The sequence below is a fragment of the Zea mays genome, chromosome 8, assembly GCF_902167145.1.
Source record: "Zea mays cultivar B73 chromosome 8, Zm-B73-REFERENCE-NAM-5.0, whole genome shotgun sequence".
Taxonomy (NCBI): domain Eukaryota; kingdom Viridiplantae; phylum Streptophyta; class Magnoliopsida; order Poales; family Poaceae; genus Zea; species Zea mays.
Genome location: NC_050103.1, coordinates 148424019 through 148446448, shown reverse-complemented (window position 1 = coordinate 148446448; position 22430 = coordinate 148424019). Strand labels below are relative to the sequence as shown.

Sequence of the window (22430 nt, the reverse complement as noted above, 5' to 3'; positions counted from 1 at the left end):
GACTCACTACAGGCTCGCAAGCCAGTTCGTCGAGACAACAAGTCTGACGTAAACGTGAACTCGTCCTCGAAATTATAATATAAAATCTCAAAAATAATTTAAATAATATATTTAAAATTAATAAATTAAATATATTACTAATATAATATAGGAAATAGATTAATTTTATACAATAATATCAAATAACATAAACTAACTGTTTATTTGGTACTAACACTATATACTAATTAGATTTTATGTAACAAATTATTGTTAGATCGAGCTACGAATCAACTTGTGAACCACAGTGACTCGTTCTTTTCAAGAGTCACATAAGCAGGCTCGGCTCGGTCTTATTCTTAGCGTCAAGCCGCTTCGAGTTGAGTTGAGTCTCTCTGGATCTGAACTGGATCGTCGAGTTGGAGCTTTTTTTCGGCCCTAGTTGCAGTGCTATTTGCCCGACAAAATTTCGAAATTTTGTTTTTGCTGCGCATCTGTCACATGCCACTCATGTGGTCACCACTCACCAGTGACCAGACGATCGAAATGCCCACCGTGCGTGTTCGTTCAAGTCCAGCTTGGGAGAGTTGGGAGTGAGCGGCTGCCGCCAGGCCGGGGCGGCTATAAAAGCAGCGGCAAGCTCCTCGAGGCCTCGTCCCCACGCACGCAGCAAGCACACCCGGTTAGCGTCCACTAATCCGCGAAAGCTTGACTGCTCCACCACGGGTCACCGGACATCCGGCTTCCTCGCCCCGTCCCCCGCACGCAGGCCGCCCCTTAGGCTCCTTTGTCATTCGGTGAGTGCCTGCCGGTCCTCTCTATTGCGAAAAGGTTGGAATTTGCTGATTCAGGGGTGAACTTTAAATGATTACCGACATAATTTTTCTTGGGAGGAATCAGAAAAGTTCGATTCCTATACACTGGGATTCTGAACTTTCTTACTGGCACTCCGAGAGGAGGCGATATCCGATATGCCGATGTACTCCATGCTCGATGAACGAGTGGGGTATATGCCTCATGAATATTCATATTTTTGCTCTATCGATTAGCTCTTACCCTCTCGCCCAACCTTTTCTGGGCGAAACAGTTCCGAACTGCCGATACGTACTAGCCGCTGTGCCTGTGATGCCTTGGAAAGCAGCTCACCCACCCCCTCCTTTGGATCTGAGCATGCTTCTAGTCGAGGAATCCCGTCGCCAGGGTTGTCGGAAATCAATCTCCTTGATTTGGGGATTCGGGGTTGTCTATCTGTCTCTCTTCTTGTAGCGGTGTCGCAGATTTTATTTCTGTGCCAGCAAGGCAAGAGAACCAAGTGCGCACGACGTACTGTCGGAAATCAATCTCCTTGATTCGGAGCTGGGATATTAGCCCCTTTTTTTATCCTCCTATTGTAGGCCAAAGCAACGACCCATTTTCAGTCGTCTGTACCTGTGTACCTCTCTTGCCATTTTAGTTGCATCAGTGTTTTCAATGGGGAAGCAATCTTTGTACTCAAGTCATTTCTTTGCGTGCAATTCCCTGAGCAATCCATTAAATGTGTGTGACTGCATGGCAATCCGTGACAATCTGCTTCACCAGAAGCGATTAATCGCCTCGTCTTCATGCTTGTGTTTGCTCTTCCAGAAATGCAGAAACAGTTCATAAATTTGACACTTAGGTGGGTTATATGGGAATGATGTGTGTCATGGTTGACTCGGTAAATTTTCCTTCTCACAGAAGTAGCCTACTATTGCTTTTGAGGAGTAACTCATAGATAGTTACTTCTCATAAAAAAAATTTCGCAACTTTTGTTGTTTGTCTTGTAAAATTAGTGGCCGAAATACTATACTTTATAACCGTTCATCATGAAAAGGGTTGACTTGGTGTTAAGACAGTTAAAATAACCACTAAAGCATACCTAACATAGGCACTCTTAATCATCAACCTTGCTACTCAAGTTTGGTATTAACTTTTCTTGGATAGGAGGACATCATGAGATCAAGACTCTCATGCATCACCCTTCAGTCGTCCACTGACATGTATTCATAAAGATTGCCTTCTTTGGTGGTTGGCTTTGTTTGGTATCCACATGCTCATTTCCTCCACCCATTTCATGGCAAAGTTTCTGATATGTAGCCTAATTTGTCGGTTATGAAGTTGCTTGTACTCCCTTTCCATTCTTGTACTGACCCCAAGTACACTGCCTGATCCAGCTCAGTCTGAGATATGTGGAATGATGCACATGAATAACATGTAACTCTAGATGACCCGCGTGATAGTCTTTCCCTTTATAACTTTCAGGCATTCGATTTACATTTCGTTTGCAGCAATGCTTCTTCAAGTGGTTTACGTGGTTGTTTAATTCTGATGTGGATATTTGCAGACCTTCCTCTTAAGCACAGCACAAGCAGCTACAAGGTTCTGACCTACAAGTTCCAATGACAATCTGCAGTAGTGAAGAAATCATTGATGAGTTTGAGTTGCTAACGCGTGATGCTAGGCGCGTGCAGCAGGATACACTGAGAAAGATTCTTGAACTGAATGGTGATGCCGAATATCTGAATCGCTTCAATCTTGGAAGGAGAACAGACTCAAAGAGCTTTAAATCCTGCATTCCTCTATGTGTGCATAGTGACATAGAGTCCTACATCCAGAGGATAGCGGATGGAGATGACTCGCCGGTGCTAACTGGGAAGCCCATCACTTCCCTCTCCTTAAGGTACTAGTTGGACTCTTTTTTTTTCTCTCTTGTTGCATCAACTGGTATCTGGATTATGCGAACTCTAAATTTCCTTGCTTCTGAATTATTGTTTCAGTTCTGGTACGACGCAGGGGAAACCCAAGTTTTTGCCATTCAACGATGAATTGCTTGAGAGTACATTTCAAATATTCCGAACCTCATATGCCTTTAGAAATCGGTAAGGAACTTCCCTTATATTTGTGACATAGAGGAATTTTGAGTCTGCAAAATGTTCCTTCAGTGTTATGGTCTAGAATTCCAAAATAATGTTTGGGCATACTTGCAGTGAATATCCTATTGTCAATGGAAAAGCCCTGCAGTTTGTTTACGGTAGCAAGCAAGTCTTTACCCAAGGGGGCATTCTTGCGGCGACTGCGACGACAAATCTGTACAGGAGTCAACGTTTCAAGGAAGCGATGAAGGACGTCATGACTCAGTGCTGCAGTCCTGATGAAGTCATCTTTGGTCCTGACTTCCATCAGTCTTTGTACTGCCATCTATTGTGTGGGTTAATCAACTCAGACGAAGTCCAGTTTGTTTTCTCACCGTTTGCGCACAGCCTCGTCCATGCATTTCACAGTCTCGAGGAGGTATGGGAAGATCTGTGTGCTGACATAAGAGATGGTGTTCTCTCAAAGAGAGTCACCGCGCCATCTATCCGCCAAGCTGTTTCGAAGATCTTGAGGCCGAATCCTGAGCTGGCTAGCTCCATTTACATCAAGTGCCAGAGCTTGAGCAATTGGTATGGGGTGATCCCAACACTGTGGCCAAACGTGAAGTACATCTATGGCATTATGACGGGGTCCATGGAGCCATACCTGAAGAAATTGAGACACTATGCTGGTCACTTGCCGCTGCTGAGTGCTGATTATGGTGCATCTGAAGGATGGGTCGGCTCTAATATAAACCCAACCCTGCCACCTGAGGAGGTGACGTACGCTGTTCTTCCTAACATTGCTTATTTCGAGTTCATTCCTCTGGAAAAACCAAAATGGGAAGAAACGGAGATCTGTTCCTCTGTTCACTACATAGAGTCGGAGCCTGTAGGCCTAACTGAGGTTGAGGTTGGCAAAATCTACGAAGTTGTAATAACAAATTTTGCAGGTACATACATTATCTGTTTCTCCAGTAGCATTCAAGCACTGCAGTCCTAGTTCGTGATTTTGCATGGAAATTTGTATGTTTCTCCATCGAAATGGCACATGTTTAATGTTCTTGCTTTTGATATGGGCTTTTGGGTCGTAGGTCTATACCGATACAGACTGGGAGATATTGTGAAGATAGCAGGCTTCCACAACGCAACACCAGAGCTCCAGTTCATCTGCCGGAGAAGCCTAGTCCTCAGCGTCAACATCGACAAGAACACAGAGAAAGATCTGCAGCTGGCCGTGGAAGCCGCGGAGAAGCTCTTGGCCGCGGAGAAGCTGGAGGTGGTGGACTTCACGAGCCTCGTGGACAGGTCGAGCGAGCCAGGGCACTACGTCATCTTCTGGGAGCTGAGCTCCGACGACGGCGCCAGCGAAGACGTCCTGAGCGGCTGCGCGAGCTGCATGGACCTGGCCTTCGCGGACGCGGGGTACGTCGGGTCGAGGAAGACCCAGACCATCGGCGCCCTCGAGCTCCGGGTCCTCCGGAAGGGAGCCTTCGCGCAGGTCATGAACCACTACCTGAGCCTCGGCGGCGCCGTCAGCCAGTTCAAGACGCCGCGGTTCGTGAGCCAGTCCAACAGCAAGGTGCTGCAGATACTGAGCCGGAACGTCACCCGGAGCTACTTCAGCACTGCGTATGGGCTCTGATCGACGATGCTACGGCGCTACGCACCAAGTACTGGTAATAGGCTGGAAGTATAGTGATCGAGAGTGCATGGCGCACGACGACGATCCATCATGCTGGGAGCCTGGGAGTTGCACGACGACTGACAGATGTATCATATAATTGTCAGTGTAAATATAGCTGTTCGACAGTGTATGTAGGCGAAGGTTGCTGCGTTCCGTTTAGCAGCCGTGTCATCGCTCAAGAAAACTCAGAAAGATCACATGTGTTCTGATTTCTGAATCAAAAAGCTGTGTACAAGAAGCAGCGAACTCACTCGATCATATTCCGCGCGCTACAGCCTTCGCATATCAGAAATACCGCCAAAAGTTTCCATGTGCTTTACATACAAATCTGGCTCGTACGAGTCATACAGAGAGTGAGCTAGCTCCCGGTGTCCCACACTGCCTTGCCATTGACGACGTACGGTACGCTGCTGCCTCCTGCTCCCTCCAGCTCGTGATGCTCCCGAGACATGACGCTATAATCAGTGGATTTATATCGCGCACGGCAACTGTTCCGATAAAAACAACCTTCCAATAGGATATATATACAAGCGATGCATTTTGTATGCCCTCACCGCGGAGAGCTAAAAATGTGCATCCTTTCTCCTCAATGCATATGGCGCACGAGCGGCTGCGGGTGCTACTGTCGCGTGTCAAAAGCATTGGATATGACATCTTGTTGTCTAATAAATGTCCATATATATGTTTGGGTTGGAACTGTAGTATTTTTGCATGCCCACCCAAACACTATAGCACGAGGCAACCATGTCATTTGCATGCTGCTTTTGGGTGTCTCCTTTATCTTTAAGATCAGTCTGATAGCCAAGTTTACCAAACTAGTACTCCAGCGAATACGATGCACCAGTTTTTAGAGAAACAATTTATATATACTATGCTACTATATATTTGTGTATTTTTTAGATAATGGAAATAAAATCCAGCTTTCACCTCTACCGAGGTTAAGGCTAAGGCCCTGTTTGGGAACACAGTTTTTCCAAACTGCAGTTTTTTAAATAGTAAAGTATATTTTAGTCATGACATTATTATAGTTTACAATGTTTCAGTTTTCGAATACAACAGTATCCAATACATCAAGGTGTTTAGGAAAAACTTTGGTTGAGACCAACCAGCCAGAGCGGGACCAAGCTAGCGCTCTCTTTACAGAGAAAAACTTTGGCTGAGACCAAAGTTTCCAAAACTGCAAAACAAGTGTAGTATTTACAATAATACAGTTTAGTATACAGAGATTTCAAATGAGTTTTCAAACACCTTAAAGTATATAATACCACAGTATTGCTCAATACTACAGTATTGCTTCAATATTGCAGAAAAACTTTGTTCCCAAACACCCCCTAAGGTTTTACAAAACTAGCAGCACCGCTAACTGCGCACTAAGGAGGGACAAACCTCCAAACTGAAGTAGAGGATAAACCCCTAAAAGGCACAAACTCAACACCAACAAAAAGTAAGGTTCCGTTACAACGCAATCCTGTTTGTAAATCTCTACCAATGAAAAGCGAAAAAACTGCATGGCCACCGTCTCTAAACATAGGCAAGTATTCCTTATTAGACCGGTTGCGTCTTCACTTCTTTGGAGCTACGTCCAAAGTCTGAGTAAATGTATAGCAACCTGCAAATAAGTCATCATTTGGGCATTATAAAAAACTAAGTTATTCCTACTTGTCCAAATAACCCAGCACAATGCTGAGACACCTGTAATAACAAGATGCTTAGTTTTTAAGTCCACCCCCAACAACTAGCTCCCAAAGATATGTCTATCAGATCTAGGGCTCGTAAAATCAAAACAAATGGATAGCAAACGCCACATGTGGTGAGCAAAATGGCAGCCAGAAAATAAATGTTGAATGGTTTCATTCGAATTACAAAAAATCGCATTTTTTGTTACCCTACCAGTTGTGTTTTGCTAGATTGTCTTTCGTCAGCACCACTCCTTTCAATAAGAACCACATAAAAATTTTAGTTTTAAGAGGAATTTTTATTTTCTAAATTAACTTGTGGTGGAACACATTTCTGTTATTAATAAGATTCGTATACATAGATTGAACTGTAAAGTGCACAGTGGTATTTAAGTTCCATTTAAAACTATACTTTTCAGCACTCAACTGAACATAGAATAGACACACCACTAGATTATGCCACAACATGAGGTTAGCATCGACTAAAGCTCTACGAAAAGATACATTTAGGGGTACTGAACCCAATATCGTAGCAACTGTGGCACTTTTCTATCTCACAATCTGATATAAAGTCGGATATTGATTCATAAAGGGTTGATTTCCTAACCATTGATATTCCTAAAACCTAATATGTTCCCCATTTTTTAGGATGAACATTCCTAGGTTTAGAAAGGTATCCTTCACCTTCGTTAAATCCGACCAAAATTGTGAATCACCAGGTCTATGCGTCACTTTTGACAGAGGATATCTGTGTAGATACGTATTATGTAACAATTGTTGCCATAAACCATCCTCGTTAATCAGGCTAAAAAGCCATTTGTTTAGCAAACATTTATTTTGAACATCTATGTTCTGGATTATCGCCTTAGGTTGGCATATAATGTCCCATCTGACGAGTCTATATTTCTTCTTGTGATTATCACCTTGCTAAAAGAACCTAGATCGAAAGTAATCAATTCTCTCGAGAACCCCTTTAGGTACCACAAAGAAGGATAACATAAACATAACTAAGCTGGTAAGCACTGAGTTTATTAGAACTAGACGACCTCTAACAAACATAAGTTTTCCTTTCCAACTAATGAGTTTCTTCTCGAATTTTGTCTCTATTATTTTTCAATCACTATTACTTAATTTCCGATCATTCATTGGAATCCCTAAATATTTGAACGGATATTACTCCCTTTTACAACCAAACAAAAGATGATATTGTTCTTCCACTTTGACAGCCTGACCAAAGCAAAACAACTCATTTTGTGATAGTTAATTTTAAGGCCCGAGACTTGATCAAAAGCCAAGAGGAGTAATTTCATGTTTTTAGCTTTCTCCAAATCATGCTCCAGAAACAAAAGAGTGTCATCCGCGTAATGCAAAATAGTCAATCCATCCTCCACTAAATTAGGCACCAAACCTTCAACCTGACCCGCCGCCTTTCCTCTCTTAATTAGAATTCCAAGCATGTCAACCACAATATTAAAGAGAATAGGTGATAATGGGTCACCTTGTCTTATACCCTTTTTAGTTTGAAAATTAGGACTAGTCTGATCATTCACTTTAATGCCAACATGCCCCCCTGTCATGATCAAACTAATCCATGAACATCACTTACTCGAAAAACCTTTCATTCGTAAAGTCTGAAGAACAAAGAGCCACTTAACATTATCATAAGCCTTTTCAAAATCAAGTTTGAAAATTACCCCACTCTTCTTCCTTTTATGAAGTTCATATATCGTCTCATGTAACACTACCACCCCCTCCATGATATTTCGCCCTGGGATGAAGCGGTTTGGGTTGGACTAATTAATTTCGAAGCAAAAGAAGGTATACTATTTGTAATTACCTTTGTAAAGATTTTGAAACTTATGTTGAGTAAACAAATATGTCTATATTGTTGAATTGTTTCAGCGTCCTTACATTTTGGTAAAAGGATGATTGTGCCAATTTTTAGACTATATACTGGAAGGTGACCACTATGAAAGTCCTGGAAGAGCACAACTATACCTAGCACAAAGAACATGAAAGGCTAAAAAGCCAGCCCGCTAGTAGGTTATGCACGACCACACGAGCTTTCAAATCGTGGTACTCGCGGAATCAATGCTTACGACTTGCGGGATCCTTAGATTCCGACTTACGTTTCATCTCCATGTATCTCTGAACCCGTATTTTTATTCTGCTTTTGCATATGTGCTGCACCATATTCCATGACCTAGAGACCCAAGTCCAACAACCTATTCGGTGCTCAACTGCATGCCACTGATCCATGAGGACTGAGGACTAAGGACTGCCGCTATATCCCGGGCATATCCTGCATGGTCACACGCTGGCTACACCATTGTTTATGGTTTACCACCGAGTGGCTACCCTAACCATTGAACGTCGACTGACTGACTTTGGAATGCTTCGATCATTGGCTTGCTGTTAATAAGGTATTATTTTTGGCCAAAGCTAAGATAATTACTTAATTATAAAAAATGTGTTATAAATTTGTCGATGTCTTGTAATCTATTGAATAATATCTCTTCCATAGTTTATAAGACGTTGTCTAGGCGATAAGGCAGTCGGCCGAGGTAAGGTGTCCCCCTTGTCTTGCCTTAGCACCTAAGGTGAGTGGGAGAGAGGGCTCTACCTGTTGGAGCCCGCGCTAGGGAGGGTAAGACGATCAGGGGGAGGAAAGAGGTGAGGGAGGATTGGCACCGATAGTAGCTTGCAGGGAGCAGAGTGGCCACGAGGCGAGCTGAGTGGTGACGGTGATGAGAAAAGGAGCCTAGCAGCTAGGGACTATGGAGAGAAGGGGAGGAATAAGTTGTTGAGAGGTGTGGGGAGTGGTAACTTAATTTTAATGGGTTAGCTAGAGTGTTGGGCTTATTTATGGGCTACCTGGGATGGTTGGGGTGGTAAACTTTTTCCAGTTTAAAAAAGCTTTCCAAAGTTGAAGTTGATGGAGAATTATTTGAGGTTCATAATATATCAAGAAAGGTTTAATAATTTGGTTATTTAATACATCAAGAAGATACTATTGAATAAAATTCATATCAGTAATTTCCTTATTATGAAAGCAGGACCGAAACGGCGCCGGCTAGGCCATCCACGTCGTCGGAAAACTTCATAGCCGTTCGATCATCCATCAACCGTCACCGTCGTCCATCGCACACTTCCAGACTTCCTTTGAAGCGCCGCGTATATCGGATCATTTCTCGAAGAGAACTGTCTCCTCGCGCTTGCTGCCTTCCTCCTCCTCTCTCTGCCCTAGGTTGGCTGAGGTCCGCGCAGCGGACAACGACGAGGTCCACGTGCTGCTGGCACTACGGGCTTGCTCCAGTTATTGGCGCCCTACCGCAACTCCTGTGTGCTGGCACCGTCGCGGTGATTCAAGGGCGTCTCGTGAGACATCCTCGGCGTCGTCGCCACTGTCTCGCTACAGGAGAAGGGGCTCGCCGACACGCTCCCAACCGCCGTCGCGGAACTCTGCTCCCTAACCGGCCTCTACCTCCACTACAACGCGCTCTCCCGTTCTTCTTTTAATCCTCCTCCGATTCCTCACCTGCGTGTGGAATCCCCTCCGTAGCTCTTCGTACCCGGAGGACCAACCCCACCAATGGGTATGTTGTACGCCTGCTTCTTCAAGTACATCATCATCGACGAACAGGTACGTCCCATCTCGTCGCCCTTCTCCATTCCTCTGTTCCCCGATTGGATCCTTGCTGCCGTCGTCGCGGCAAGATAGAGATCCAATCTGCCACTTGCCCGCTCGAGATGATGTTGATGGCCTTCCTCTGCTTCGCTTTGCTGCAAGCGTCGATAAGTCGTGTCTGCTGCTGTAGTTCACCCACAAGAGCTTCCAGTCCGTTCATGACCTCACCATCGGCGTCGAGTCATGTACCTGTTGCGGCTTATACTGGAGATGCAGAAATGTTGAACAAAACACTGCTGTCGCTGCCACTTAAGCAGAATCTTATGGATGTAAAGTTTAATAATTCTGCATCAGCATCGAAGCGCCTTGCAATAACTTACCAGATGTACCGACCCTCTGCATTCCAAACTCTTGCTCCTATTTGCAAAGGTCTGTGGGTAGCATTTGATTGTCCTACTTCATCTCATTGTGGTCGAACAAACTTCAACAATGTTTCTACTGAAAACTTGGACAATTCTCATGGCACGCCATGAGTATTGACCACCACAGCACTTCCTGCCTTCCTGGTGTGAATGACCAACAATCAGGAAATTTTTACTTATAGGTTTTGAACTGTAATGTCTTCATATGCATCTCATATCATGTTATTGTGTGTTTATGGCATTCTAACTTAACATGTCACTTTTCTCTCATGACTACGTTAGTAGGATTGTTGGATTTACATCCGTTCCTAGGAACTGTTGTTTAGTTCAGTAGCATATCCAACTAATGTCATTGCATCTCAACTTTGTTTAGTTCAGTAAAAGATTTTCTGTGATTCAAACTAATATTATCTTTTAAGGCCAAATAAAGTATCTCGGTAGACAATGCATAATAGCCTTTTTAGTTTAACGAGAAGTGCATGAAGTAGGAAAACAACAAGAGCCTTACAAATCATGAACGCTGATCAATTGGAATAAAAAAATATGTTGACTATTTAAAATAATAGTGCATTTGCCACATAATTTTATAAGTGAGTGGAAATTTATCATTGTACAGGATACTGATGATGATGACCAATGTCCTGAAAGAATAATTTATTCGCTGACTTTCCTACCATAATTATTTTTCACGCATACCATTATTTTAAGAAAGAGGATTTGTTTCTATTGTATTTGTCTCATTATGATTTGTCATTAAATAATGCACATGTTATCTTAAATTTAGAGGTGTGGGATTTTAGGAAGTTCTGGCAAAAATGTCATGAGCAAGCTTGGTATGCCAATCATTTTTTGTGTGGTTGTGCCTTAGACAGAGGTGCTCTGTGTAACCTGTGACGCTCATCTGGGGCACATCTTCAATGATGGGCCGCCCACCAATACAGAAGAGATACTATACGAACAAGTATAACTTCGCTTCTGTTTATAGCACATTACCCCTCCTCCTGTCCTCTCTAACTCCAAGGCTAGGTTTGCACACGTTTTGGTGGTGGTATTAGATCTAGGGATCGTGTCATTGCGAGTCCTCCCTGATGTACTTTCCTCAGCGGCGAGTCACTGGCAATCAAGCCCACTTGCTCAGGTCTTTAACATTGTTTTCCAGAGGCAACTCACTAAGGGATGCTACAACAATGGCTTATGCTCAGGTCTTTGCTCCTCACCATGAATGGGCAATAAGGAAAGCAGTTGCTGCTGGATGTACGCCCTTCCTCAAAGTCACAACTGTTGAATAAATTGAATGAAGATGGTAAGTACTTTAGATCTATTGTCCATTCAAGCTGTAGCCCCCAACAAAACAGCAAGCGGCTGGTTTTTGTGCAGAAATGATCACATCATAACAGTGTGCTAGGTCCTTATAAAACTCAGCGTCATATCTGATTATTTTGTTGTTCATGTTATAGCACATTACTCTTAATTTGTGTCAAAGGAAATGGCCGAAAGTGGCAAGCTACAAGTGAAAGTCATATGCATTTCCTTTCACAAATTTTCTTTTCACCATTTGTGGTCAGTTCTACTCTACTATTTACGGCTGTTGTTGCCTTAACCATTGTTCTGTTGTCATATAAACACACATTCTGATTAGAGTTTAGGCCAAAATGATAGTCCTTGGTTCCGTCCTATGAATAGATTCTAGGATGTCAAAGCCTCCAAGGAATGACCAGATATCTTTACAATTTTCAGATTTTATTGTTGTATATCCCTCATCCCTCTAGAAGCACTCGCAGCATATTGCCAGCCACATGGGTCTTCACTACCAATGTTGTACACTACAATTTTTGAACATAAAAAAATGCATTATGATTTTGGAAATTTCAATATAGTTTTCCTTCTATACAATAACGAAAGTATTTCCTCCATAGGTGGAACATGGTAGGAACACAAATTCTCTGATCAAACAATACCTACTGAGTTTGAAGTGCAAACAACGCCACTGGGTGATCGAGTCCTCCCTGGGATTATACGTCAAATAGTGACAGCTTAAATATTCTTTATCCACTCTAAATTCCAAGTGGTTTGGATTTATCATCTTATACGTATGATTTTGGAGAGAGTGAAGCAAATTTCAGAATACTGTATACTGACAAAGTGGCTGAAAGGGACCTTATGCCTGCTTTTGAGATTACCTTGTTTGATCTCACAGTTTTGCACTCTTTGCTCTTCGCACTAGGTCCAGTGACATATGCTAGACCTAATAATCGCATACTAAAAGGCTACTTTGATAAATTGTGTCAACCCAAGCCCTGATCATGAGACTGACTAAATCATCTCATCCACCAACCAGGTATCTCATTTGGATTTTATGCAGCATGGTAATCTGAAGCTGAAGTTGTTTTATGGTATGTGGTAATATTAATGTTGCACTTATGCAAATTATGCTTGTCCTCTTCTACTTAGTAACAAAAACCGGTTTGCAGTTTATGCTGTAAATACTATATAATATCGAATAAAATCACTGGGTTTTACTAGAGTTTCTGGTCATTATAGTTTTTTGTTTGGGAGACATTTGACATCACACGGGAAGAATCAGTCATTCTGAAAGCAATCGGTTTGAAGAAATGACAATACTCTTCATTTATGTCCGAGGAAATGACAACAACAATGCTAACTTATTTGGAAAAAAACATTTGGCATGCTGATATGGATTCGGGGAACTAAGACATTTAAGCAATAAGTATGTTTTCACGACATGGCTATTATATATGTGCTTTGCTTCTCTTATATGTGCAGACTGCAGAGATAAAAGGGAGAAAAGAAACAAATGTGCATAATGCTCTCCACATTCTAATTATTGTCCATATGATTATTTTGAATTGACACATTGTAACACCCTGAATTTGGGGGTATAAAATTTCTTTGCTCATATTCACAAATTCAGGTGTTACTTCCCTTTTTTCATCCTTTCCCAATCTTCTCTTTCTCATTTCTATAGGAGAAAAGTGGTTATTTCATTTGAAATTATAGTCTATTAGCTCAAACCCTAAGGGAATATGAATTGTTGCATCATGTTGAACCCTAGATTTCACTTTTGTTTGGTGCATAGTTCTCAAAAAGTCTAATTTGAATTTGTGCTCATTTGAATTTGAATCAAATAGAATAAATAAAAGAAAAGGAGAAAACAATTCCAAAATAAAAGAAAAAGGCAAAGCAGCCCACTTCCCCGCCCCCCTCGGCCTTTCGGCCCAGTCGGCCCACCTCGCGCGCGCGTCTCTTCCCCCCTCCTCTCTCTGCGCAGCGGGCCCGGCCTGTCGGCGCGGCCGCCTTCCGCGCACCCGCCTCCCTCTCTCTCTGCTCGCCCGGCCCCACCCGTCAGCCCCGCTTCCCTCGCGCCCGCACCCGCTTTCTTCTCTCTCTCTGCGCCGCGGGCCCAGCTTGTCAGCTTCTCCGTCTTCGCGTAACCGCCGCCGTGCGTGCCGCGGTCTCCGCGCCCACGTCGCGCGTGGGGCTCGCCCCACCTCGCCCTTGGCCACTTGAGCCCCGAGCCTTGCTCGCCATCTCCCCCTCCCTCATTTGCGCACCAACCGGCCCCCCCTCTTCCACCTCTCCCTCGCTGTGTGCACGCCAGAGCGCCGCCGCCGTAAACCCCGCCGTTTCGAGCTCGGTTCCCGGCCGCCGTTGGAGCTCCGCCGTGTCCATTGCCACGGTGAGCTTCGCCCCGACGTCCGCAACCCGGAACGCGCATCAATTTCCCCTTCCCCTCCCTATTTCTCTCTGCCCGCGCTCACCCGCCGTCCGCCGTGCAGCCGCCACCGTCGACCCGGGTCACCGTCGCGTCTCCGTCGCCGCCGAGGAGTCCCCGGAGCCCGCCTTGAGGTAAAGAACCTCCCCCGCCCCTATTGGCCTTTATTTTGCTCTCTGCTGCGTTTGATTGCTCGTCGGAGTTGCTTACCGCCGCCGCCGAGCCATCTCCGCCGTGAGCCACCCCCCTCCGGTGCCCCTGCCCCGACCCAGACCCCACCAATGGATTCCTCGTGCCCTCCCTAACCTCCCCGGCCACTCGGATCGCCCCAAGGACCCGCAGGGCCCCCGCGCCCCTCGTCTCCGGCGAGCTCCTCCGCCGCGGGGACGGGCGCCGCCGCCTCAGCTGGCTGGGGAAGGAGACAGGAGCCAGCCGCCCCATCTCCGCCGTCCATCTTAGATCGGACGGCCCTGTTTCAAATAACCCGAACCCAACCTCACCCGTCCGCCCAAGATCCAACGGCCCAGAGCCGTTTCCCCCGCGCCCCGCCTCCCTGCCAACTGGGCCCCGCCTGCCAGTCGCCCGCGCCCGCGCTGCCCGCCCGGCCCCGCCTGTCAGCCGCTCACGCCGCCGCGCGCCCGCGCGCCCGCCGCGGGATCTAATCCTGGCCGTCGATCTGAGATCCAACGGCTGTAAGCGCCCGATACCCCTTCGCCCGCGCATTTTCTTAAAGAACCCCCCTGTTTTCTGGAAATTGCGCCCGCCGTCCCTGGTTTCTCGCGGTTAGGTCCTCGGACCTTTTATTTAATTCAAAATAGGTCCTTAGGGTATAATTTTAACCCCTAAACTTGTAAAATTCATAACTTTGTCATATGAACTCCAAATTAGGTGCTTCAAATTGCAAAATGTTCATAATATTATTATCTATCTGTTTATGCAATGTTTCCCTGCTGTTTCCATGTCCCAATTAATGGTTAATCATTAGGATAAAGTTAATGTTATGGGAACCCTATTTGAGATAAATAAAAGATAGTAGACTTTAATAAAAGATGGAGCACTTAAGTTTATGGACTCAAACACCTAAGTTTAGGAACTTAAAACCAGGTAATAATTTAATCCCACCACTGACTTAGACCTGATTAGTGGATAATGAATCACTTTGTATAGTCCTCTACCCCAGACCTAGGGAACACCAGAGTGCCTATCCTTTTTCTACTACGAACTTGTGATCTCTCTCTGCTGCATATGTTTGGTATGTTGCTTTTTGTTTGTTATTTTCCCAAGTGCATAGTGTGAATGATTACTTTACGTAGACAACGAGCAGTCTGTGTTTCCCGAGGCAGTTGCAGAGGAAGTCCCTGATCAGCAGTTTGGTGAAGGCAAGTGTCCTCTGTCCCATTATGTCCTATTCGTTTATAACTTACTACCCCGCACTACTTACTTGAAACCTAAGGATTGACTAGCTTTACATTTTACTTTATCCTTGATGACCTTATGGGCTATTATGGTTAGCACTTTGCTATTGCTTTAACATAATCAATGAACATGATGTGACTATTTATGATACTGTTATCCTGATGATGTTGATGATCTTGTGATACTCTAGGGGGCTCAGGCTGTTTCCTGAGTACCTCTCCGTAAGGACTGGTTCGTTGAGAGACCACCCGGGATAACAGTGCAACCATGAGGGTGAAATGGGGTGCCCTTAGCTGATTAATTAGATGAACTAGAGGTGTAGTTGCTTAGCCGTCGTGCCGTCAATGGGGTCCAGGCACAGTGCTTGCTCTGCCGAGGCTGAGTGCCGAGGTTCTTTCGTTTTGCTCTTTGTTAGTCACTCTCCTGCGGGGAGGGGTACTGTGTTTATCAAACTGGAGAAACCTAACGGGCAGCTATGATCTCTGGGGAATCTTTGTAAAAGCTACGTAGTGATGCCCTGCCGGACCACCTAGGTAGTGGTCAATGGGGATTAGCTCTCCCCGGGTAGAAAGGGAATCATGACTCATGGGTAAAGTGTGCAACCTCTGCAGAGGGTAGTGAAACTGATATATCAGCCGTGCTCACGGTTAAGAGCAGCCTTGGGATCCTCTTTGATTAGAGATACAGATGGTTCGAGAGACAAGGATTATGTTATGGTTTTGGTTCGACGATGATGATGATGTTCCTCGATGAGGAAATGGTTTACGGGTTGGTTAATGCTAAAATCTGGCTTCTACTAATGATAAATACCTGACCAACTAAAAGCAACTGCTTGAGCCTAACCCCACATAAAGCTAGTCCACCTCAGCCAAACGGGACATTTGCTGAGTACGTTGATGTGTACTCATCCTTGCTTTACCACAAAACACCAGGTTGTCCGCATTGCAACCACTGCTCAGGAGGAGATGAAGTCGTGGAAGGAGACTTCCAGGAGTTCCAGGATTACGACGAGTTTTAGGTGTGGGTTGGCGGCAACCCCCAGTCAGCTGCCTGTGGAGGCCTTATCTTTACTGCGTTTCGCTAGTACTTTGATTTACTTGTTAAGACAATGAATATGTGGATGTCTATGACTCTATGATGTAATAAGTACCCTTTTATGTTATTATTCGAGCATTGTGTGATGATGTTCATTTATGTAATCGCTGTGTACGTGAGTTCTGATCCTGGCACGTACATAGTTCGCATTCGGTTTGCCTTCCAAAACCGGATGTGACATAAGTGGTATCAAAGCCGTGCTGACTGTAGGACCGCTGACCTAGAGTAGCACTGGTCGTACTAAGGACTATTGACCCTCCCCCCTCACCTTGACATCTGATGTTACTTCAAAAAGTCGGTCACCTCGACCAACCCTATGTTTTACTATCTATCTATACTATACCTTGTTAAAATTTTTATCTTATTCTATCTTTGGTTTATTCACTTGTCATATTAGTTCTGCCCTTACTCTTGTGCTTACGGTGTCTTTTGTAGATGGCTCGTCTTAGACACACTGCACGTAAGTCGGTGATTCCTTTCCTGCCGTCTCGACTTGCGGAGCGTCCTCTGCACCGCACCGTGTCCGGACAGTCGAGTCACCTGGAGAGGCTGCACCACCGTCTGCGTGAGGAGCAGGAACGCCGGCACCAGCACGGAGAGCAGCAGGGCTCTTCCTCCTCACCCCAGCAGGAGGTGGAGACCGTGAGGCCCCGTTCCTCTATTGCCCAGCTGGAGGCGCCCGTTGTACCACCCCGGGACGCCCCGGCTGTTGGAGGAGCTACTGGAGGAGACCCCGACGACGACGACTCAGACCACAGCACGGAGTCTTCTGAGCCGCAGGAGGCGGAAGGATGGGTCGACCGACCCATCACCCGTGACGCCGCTCGCGGTTGTCACTTCCACGACGCACTCGACACCTTGCTGCGCCAGGCTTTCGACCGGCACACCTGGTCGATCGAGTATCGTTGTGTAGTCTACCAGCACAGTCGCGGGAGGTACCCGGACCGCTGGGAGGCTACCTGCCTAGTTCGCCGTCCGGAGGATGACCTCCGGGGTGCGGAGGCCGTTTCGGAGCACTATTCCATCTCCGAGAGGGACACTGCAGAGGCGGCTATGCAGGATGCAGCACGACGTGCACTCTCCCAGTACTGTTCCTTGTTCGGTGGGGTGGCCGACGGTCTTAACCTTCGGTACTACCCCCGCCGCCCTACTGGCAGCACAGAGAGTGTGGTTGTCTCACCTGTTGGTGAGGCTAACCCTAGGTTGAGCAGCACAGTCAACCTAGTCGCAGTGCTTAACACTAAGCTGGACCACTCTCTGGACGAGCTAAGCAGGGCTCGAACGGAGATTGCGGAGTTGCGTGCTGAGTTGGCAGAGCGCCATCACCAGGAGGGTGGTTCCCCCGCTCCTGTTGGGACTCAACACCCATACCGCTCGCCGCCACGTGGTCACCACACTTATGGTTCCCCTGTCTGTAAGACCAGGATAGATCTGGATCCTTAGACCGTTAGCGTCGGAGTTTGTAATAATCCTTAAGTCAGATGTCTCAGTCTTAGGTAGTCAGTTTAGTTTGCTTATCAGTTGCTTTATTGCTTGTTATGGTGAACTTGTGCTGGATTTGAATCTTTGTAATGACTGTTGCCAACCTGTGGGTTTCCCCTGCAGTTTGGCTTAGCTAGTAATGTTAATGAAGTCAGTTGTTTAGTTGGGAAACCCTTTACTCTTACTTTCCTTTCTTATCTGAGAAGCTGTGTTGAATCATGAATGAGGATCAGTGAAGCTCTTTGTTCACTCAGTGTCATGAAGAATTCTGTATTCTCTCTTCTTTTGCTGAAGGGTTGTAAGATCAATGTTGATGTATGAATGTCTTCCACAGATGTCTGACAACAGGCGCCGATGCAACAGGCGTGCTCAGCAAGAGCAGCATGACCAGCAGGAGGAACAACAGAGGCAGCCTCCCCCACCACCCCCGATGTCAGTGGAGCAGATGTTCTTGATGCAGACCCAGGCAGTGCAGGCCATTGGGCAGAATCTGGCAGCCATGCAGCAGGCTCAACAGCAACCTCAACCCCAATTGCAAGTGCAGATGCCCCAGATGCCACGGGATAAGCGTGGTGAGTTCATGAGAGGGCACCCTCCTACCTTCGCCCATTCTGCTGACCCCATGGATGCAGAAGACTGGCTGCGCGCAGTGGAAAGGGAACTGCGCACCGCCCAATGTGACGACAGGGAGAAGGTTCTATATGGTCCCCGTCAGCTAAGGGGAGCAGCCCAGTCCTGGTGGGAGTCCTACCTCGCCACCCATGCTAACCCCGAAGCCATCACCTGGGAGGAATTCAGCGAGAGTTTCCGCAGGTACCATGTGCCGGAGGGACTGATGATCATGAAGAAGGAGGAGTTTTTGGCTCTGAAGCAGGGACCCCTGTCTGTTAGTGAGTACAGAGACAAGTTTCTGCAGCTGTCTCGTTATGCACCTGAAGACGTCAACACTGATGCCAAGAGGCAGTACAGGTTCATGAGGGGTTTGGTGGATCCCCTGCATTACCAGCTGATGAATCACACCTTCCCCACCTTCCAGCACCTGATCGACAGGGCAGTTATGACCGAGAAGAAGCGTAAGGACATGGAAGATCGGAAGCGCAAGATGAGTGGACCCCAGTCCGGAGGCATCAGCCGTCCACGTTTCTCAGGCAGTTCATCTCAGCAAGGCAGACCTGGTCACCCACAGGGATATCAGAATCAGAATCAGCGTCCGCATCAGCAGCAATTTCAGAGGCAGTACCCGCAGCAGCAGTATCGTCAGCACAGCCAGCAGGGAGGTAATCAATATCAGAAGCAGAACAACCAGGCACCTCGCCTTCCTGTCCCAGTAGCAAATCAGAGCAACCAAGCAGCCCCAGCACAAGGAGGAGGCAGAGGATGTTTCCACTGCGGAGATCAAGGCCACTGGGCGATGCAGTGCCCAAAGAAGTTGGCGCAGCAGCAGACCAACCCCAATGCTCCAACAAGGCAAGGTGTACTGCAGCCAGCAGCAGGCAATCGTAACCAAGCGTACAACCGTGGAAAGGTGAACCACTTGGAGGCCGAAGCAATCCAGGATGCACCAGATGTGGCAGTAGGTATGTTCTCAGTCGAATCTCATCCCGCAAAAGTGCTATTTGATACTGGTGCAACTCATTCATTTGTCACTGCAACATGGGTAGAATTGCATAACATCTCAGTAGAGGCAATGATGCCGCCCATGAGGATTAATTCGGTCGGTGGCAAGGTGCAAACAGATAAAATATGCTCAAATATAATGGTGGAAATAAGGGGGATAGGATTCCCCAGTGACTTAATAGTAATAGACACCCCTGGGATAGACATTATTTTAGGGATGAATTGGTTAATGAAGTATGAGGCGAATGTTAGTTGTGACAAGAGGACCGTAACATTGAAGTCCCCGTCAGGAGAGGAGGTAGTGGCCGAGCTATGGATGCCTAAATCAGAAGAGGGAGTCTGTCACCAGATTTCAGTTGGTAGTAAGGAGCCTAACTCGCTCGAGGCTATCAAGGTTGTGTCAGACTTTCCGGATGTGTTTCCCGAGGAGCTAACGGGCATGCCACCCGAGAGAAAGGTTGAATTTGCCATAGAGCTTATCCCTGGTACCGCCCCCATTTCAAAAAGGGCCTATCGAGTGTCTGGACCAGAACTGGTAGAACTCAAGAAGCAGATAGATGAGATGTTAGAGAAGGGTTACATCAGGCCAAGCACCTCGCCTTGGGCCGCTCCAGTGTTGTTTGTAGAGAAGAAAGATGGTACCAAAAGGATGTGCATAGATTACAGAGCCCTGAACGAAGTCACTATTAAGAACAAGTACCCTTTGCCAAGAATAGAAGATCTGTTTGACCAACTCAGAGGTGCCAGTGTATTCTCGAAGATAGATCTGAGATCAGGTTACCATCAACTCAGAATCCGACCCTCGGACATACCGAAGACAGCATTCATCACCAAGTACGGGTTATATGAGTTCACAGTTATGTCCTTTGGTTTGACAAATGCACCAGCCTTCTTTATGTATCTGATGAACAGTGTGTTCATGGATTATCTAGACAAGTTTGTGGTAGTGTTCATCGATGACATTCTCATATACTCTCAAAGTGAGGAAGATCATGCAGAGCATTTGAAGATGGTACTGCAAAGGCTTCGAGAGCATCAATTGTATGCCAAGTTGGGCAAATGCGAGTTCTGGATTCATGAAGTCTTGTTTCTGGGTCACATCATAAATCAAGATGGGTTGGCAGTAGATCCAAAGAAAGTAGCAGATATCCTGAACTGGAAAGCACCGAAGGATGTTCGCGGGATCAAGAGCTTCATCGGAATGGCTGGATATTACAGGCGTTTCATTGAAGGCTTTTCAAAGATTGCTAGACCGATGACAGCGTTACTAGCGAAGAAAGTTGAGTTTAAGTGGACCCAAAAGTGTCAGGAAGCATTTGAAGAACTGAAGAATAGATTGACTACAGCTCCTGTGTTAGTCCTGCCTGATGTTCACAAGCCATTCTCAGTGTATTGCGACGCTTCTTACACCGGATTGGGATGTGTGCGGATGCAAGAAGGAAGAGTTGTAGCATACTCGTCTCGACAGTTGAAGATCCATGAGAAAAACTATCCCACACATGACCTGGAGTTGGCAGCAGTGGTTCATGCTTTAAAGACCTGGAGACATTACCTGTATGGACAGAAATGCGACATCTACACAGATCATAAAAGTCTGAAGTACATATTCACCCAGTCAGAGTTAAACATGAGGCAGCGAAGATGGTTGGAATTGATCAAAGACTATGAGTTGGAGATACATTACCATCCGGGCAAAGCCAATGTTGTTGCAGATGCTCTGAGCAGGAAGAGTCAAGTTAATATGTTGGCCTCGTACCCGATGCCGTATGAGTTAGCCAAAGAGTTCGACAGACTGAGCCTTGGTTTCCTGAACAGTACGCAAGGAGTAACGGTGGAATTAGAGCCCACCCTAGAGCGGGAGATCAAAGAAGGACAGAAGGATGATGAAAACATCAACAAGATTCGGCAGCTGATCTTAGAAGGAAGAGGCAAAGACTTTCGAGAGGATGAAGAGGGAGTAATATGGTTCAAGGACTGATTGTGTGTTCCCGACCTCAAACCTATTCGGGAGCTGATCCTAAAGGAAGCTCATGAGACAGCCTACTCCATACACCCGGGAAGCGAGAAGATGTACCAGGATTTAAAAAAAGGTTTTGGTGGTATGGCATGAAAAGAGAGATCGCAGAATATGTCGCCATCTGTGATAGCTGTCAGAGAACCAAAGCGGAGCACCAGAGGCCTGCCGGATTGTTGCAGCCATTGCGGATTCCTCAGTGGAAGTGGGATGAGATCGGGATGGATTTTATAGTCGGCTTACCTCGTACCCGGGCCGGCTATGATTCCATCTGGGTGGTTGTGGACCGCTTAACAAAGGTGGCCCATTTCATACCTGTGAAGACAACATACACCGGAGCAACGTTAGCTGAGTTATACATGTCACGGATAGTCTGCCTTCATGGTGTGCCGAAGAAGATAGTGTCAGATCGAGGAACGCAGTTCACATCTCATTTTTGGCAGCAGCTACAAGAAGCTTTGGGCACCCATTTGAACTTCAGCTCAACTTATCACTCGCAGACAGACGGTCAGACTGAAAGAACTAATCAGATCCTAGAAGATATGTTGAGAGCCTGTGCGTTGCAAGACAAGTCAGGATGGGACAAAAGATTACCATATGCAGAATTCTCCTACAACAATAGTTACCAGGCCAGCTTGAAGATGTCGCCGTTTCAGGCACTCTATGGACGGAGTTGTAGGACTCCGCTGCATTGGGACCAGCCTGGAGAGAGACAGGTGTTTGGCCCCGACATTTTGCTTGAAGCCGAAGAGAATATCAAAATGGTTCGGGAGAATCTAAAGACAGCCCAGTCAAGACAGCGAAGCTATGC

At 46.1% G+C, this 22430-nt stretch overlaps 1 protein-coding gene across 1 annotated transcript; it reads left to right on the top strand.

The window, feature by feature from the left end:
- Positions 1–645: 645 nt before the first annotated feature.
- Positions 646–4793, top strand: LOC100381512 (Jasmonic acid-amido synthetase JAR1). The gene is made up of 5 exons (NM_001174342.1): positions 646–776; positions 2342–2677; positions 2775–2876; positions 2985–3802; positions 3944–4793. Exons 2-5 carry the CDS (start codon positions 2397–2399, stop codon positions 4492–4494), a joined length of 1752 nt encoding a protein of 583 aa, NP_001167813.1. The 5' UTR covers positions 646–776; positions 2342–2396; the 3' UTR covers positions 4495–4793.
- The last annotated feature ends 17637 nt before the right edge of the window (positions 4794–22430 follow it).

Excerpts from the sequence above, each read along its gene's own strand:
- LOC100381512 (NM_001174342.1), top strand. The coding sequence starts at position 2,397 with ATGACAATCTGCAGTAGTGAAGAAATCATTGATGAGTTTGAGTTGCTA. Across the intron at positions 2,877-2,984 it reads TCATATGCCTTTAGAAATCG|TGAATATCCTATTGTCAATG; the intron begins GTAAGGAACTTC and ends GCATACTTGCAG. Across the intron at positions 3,803-3,943 it reads TGTAATAACAAATTTTGCAG|GTCTATACCGATACAGACTG; the intron begins GTACATACATTA and ends TTTGGGTCGTAG.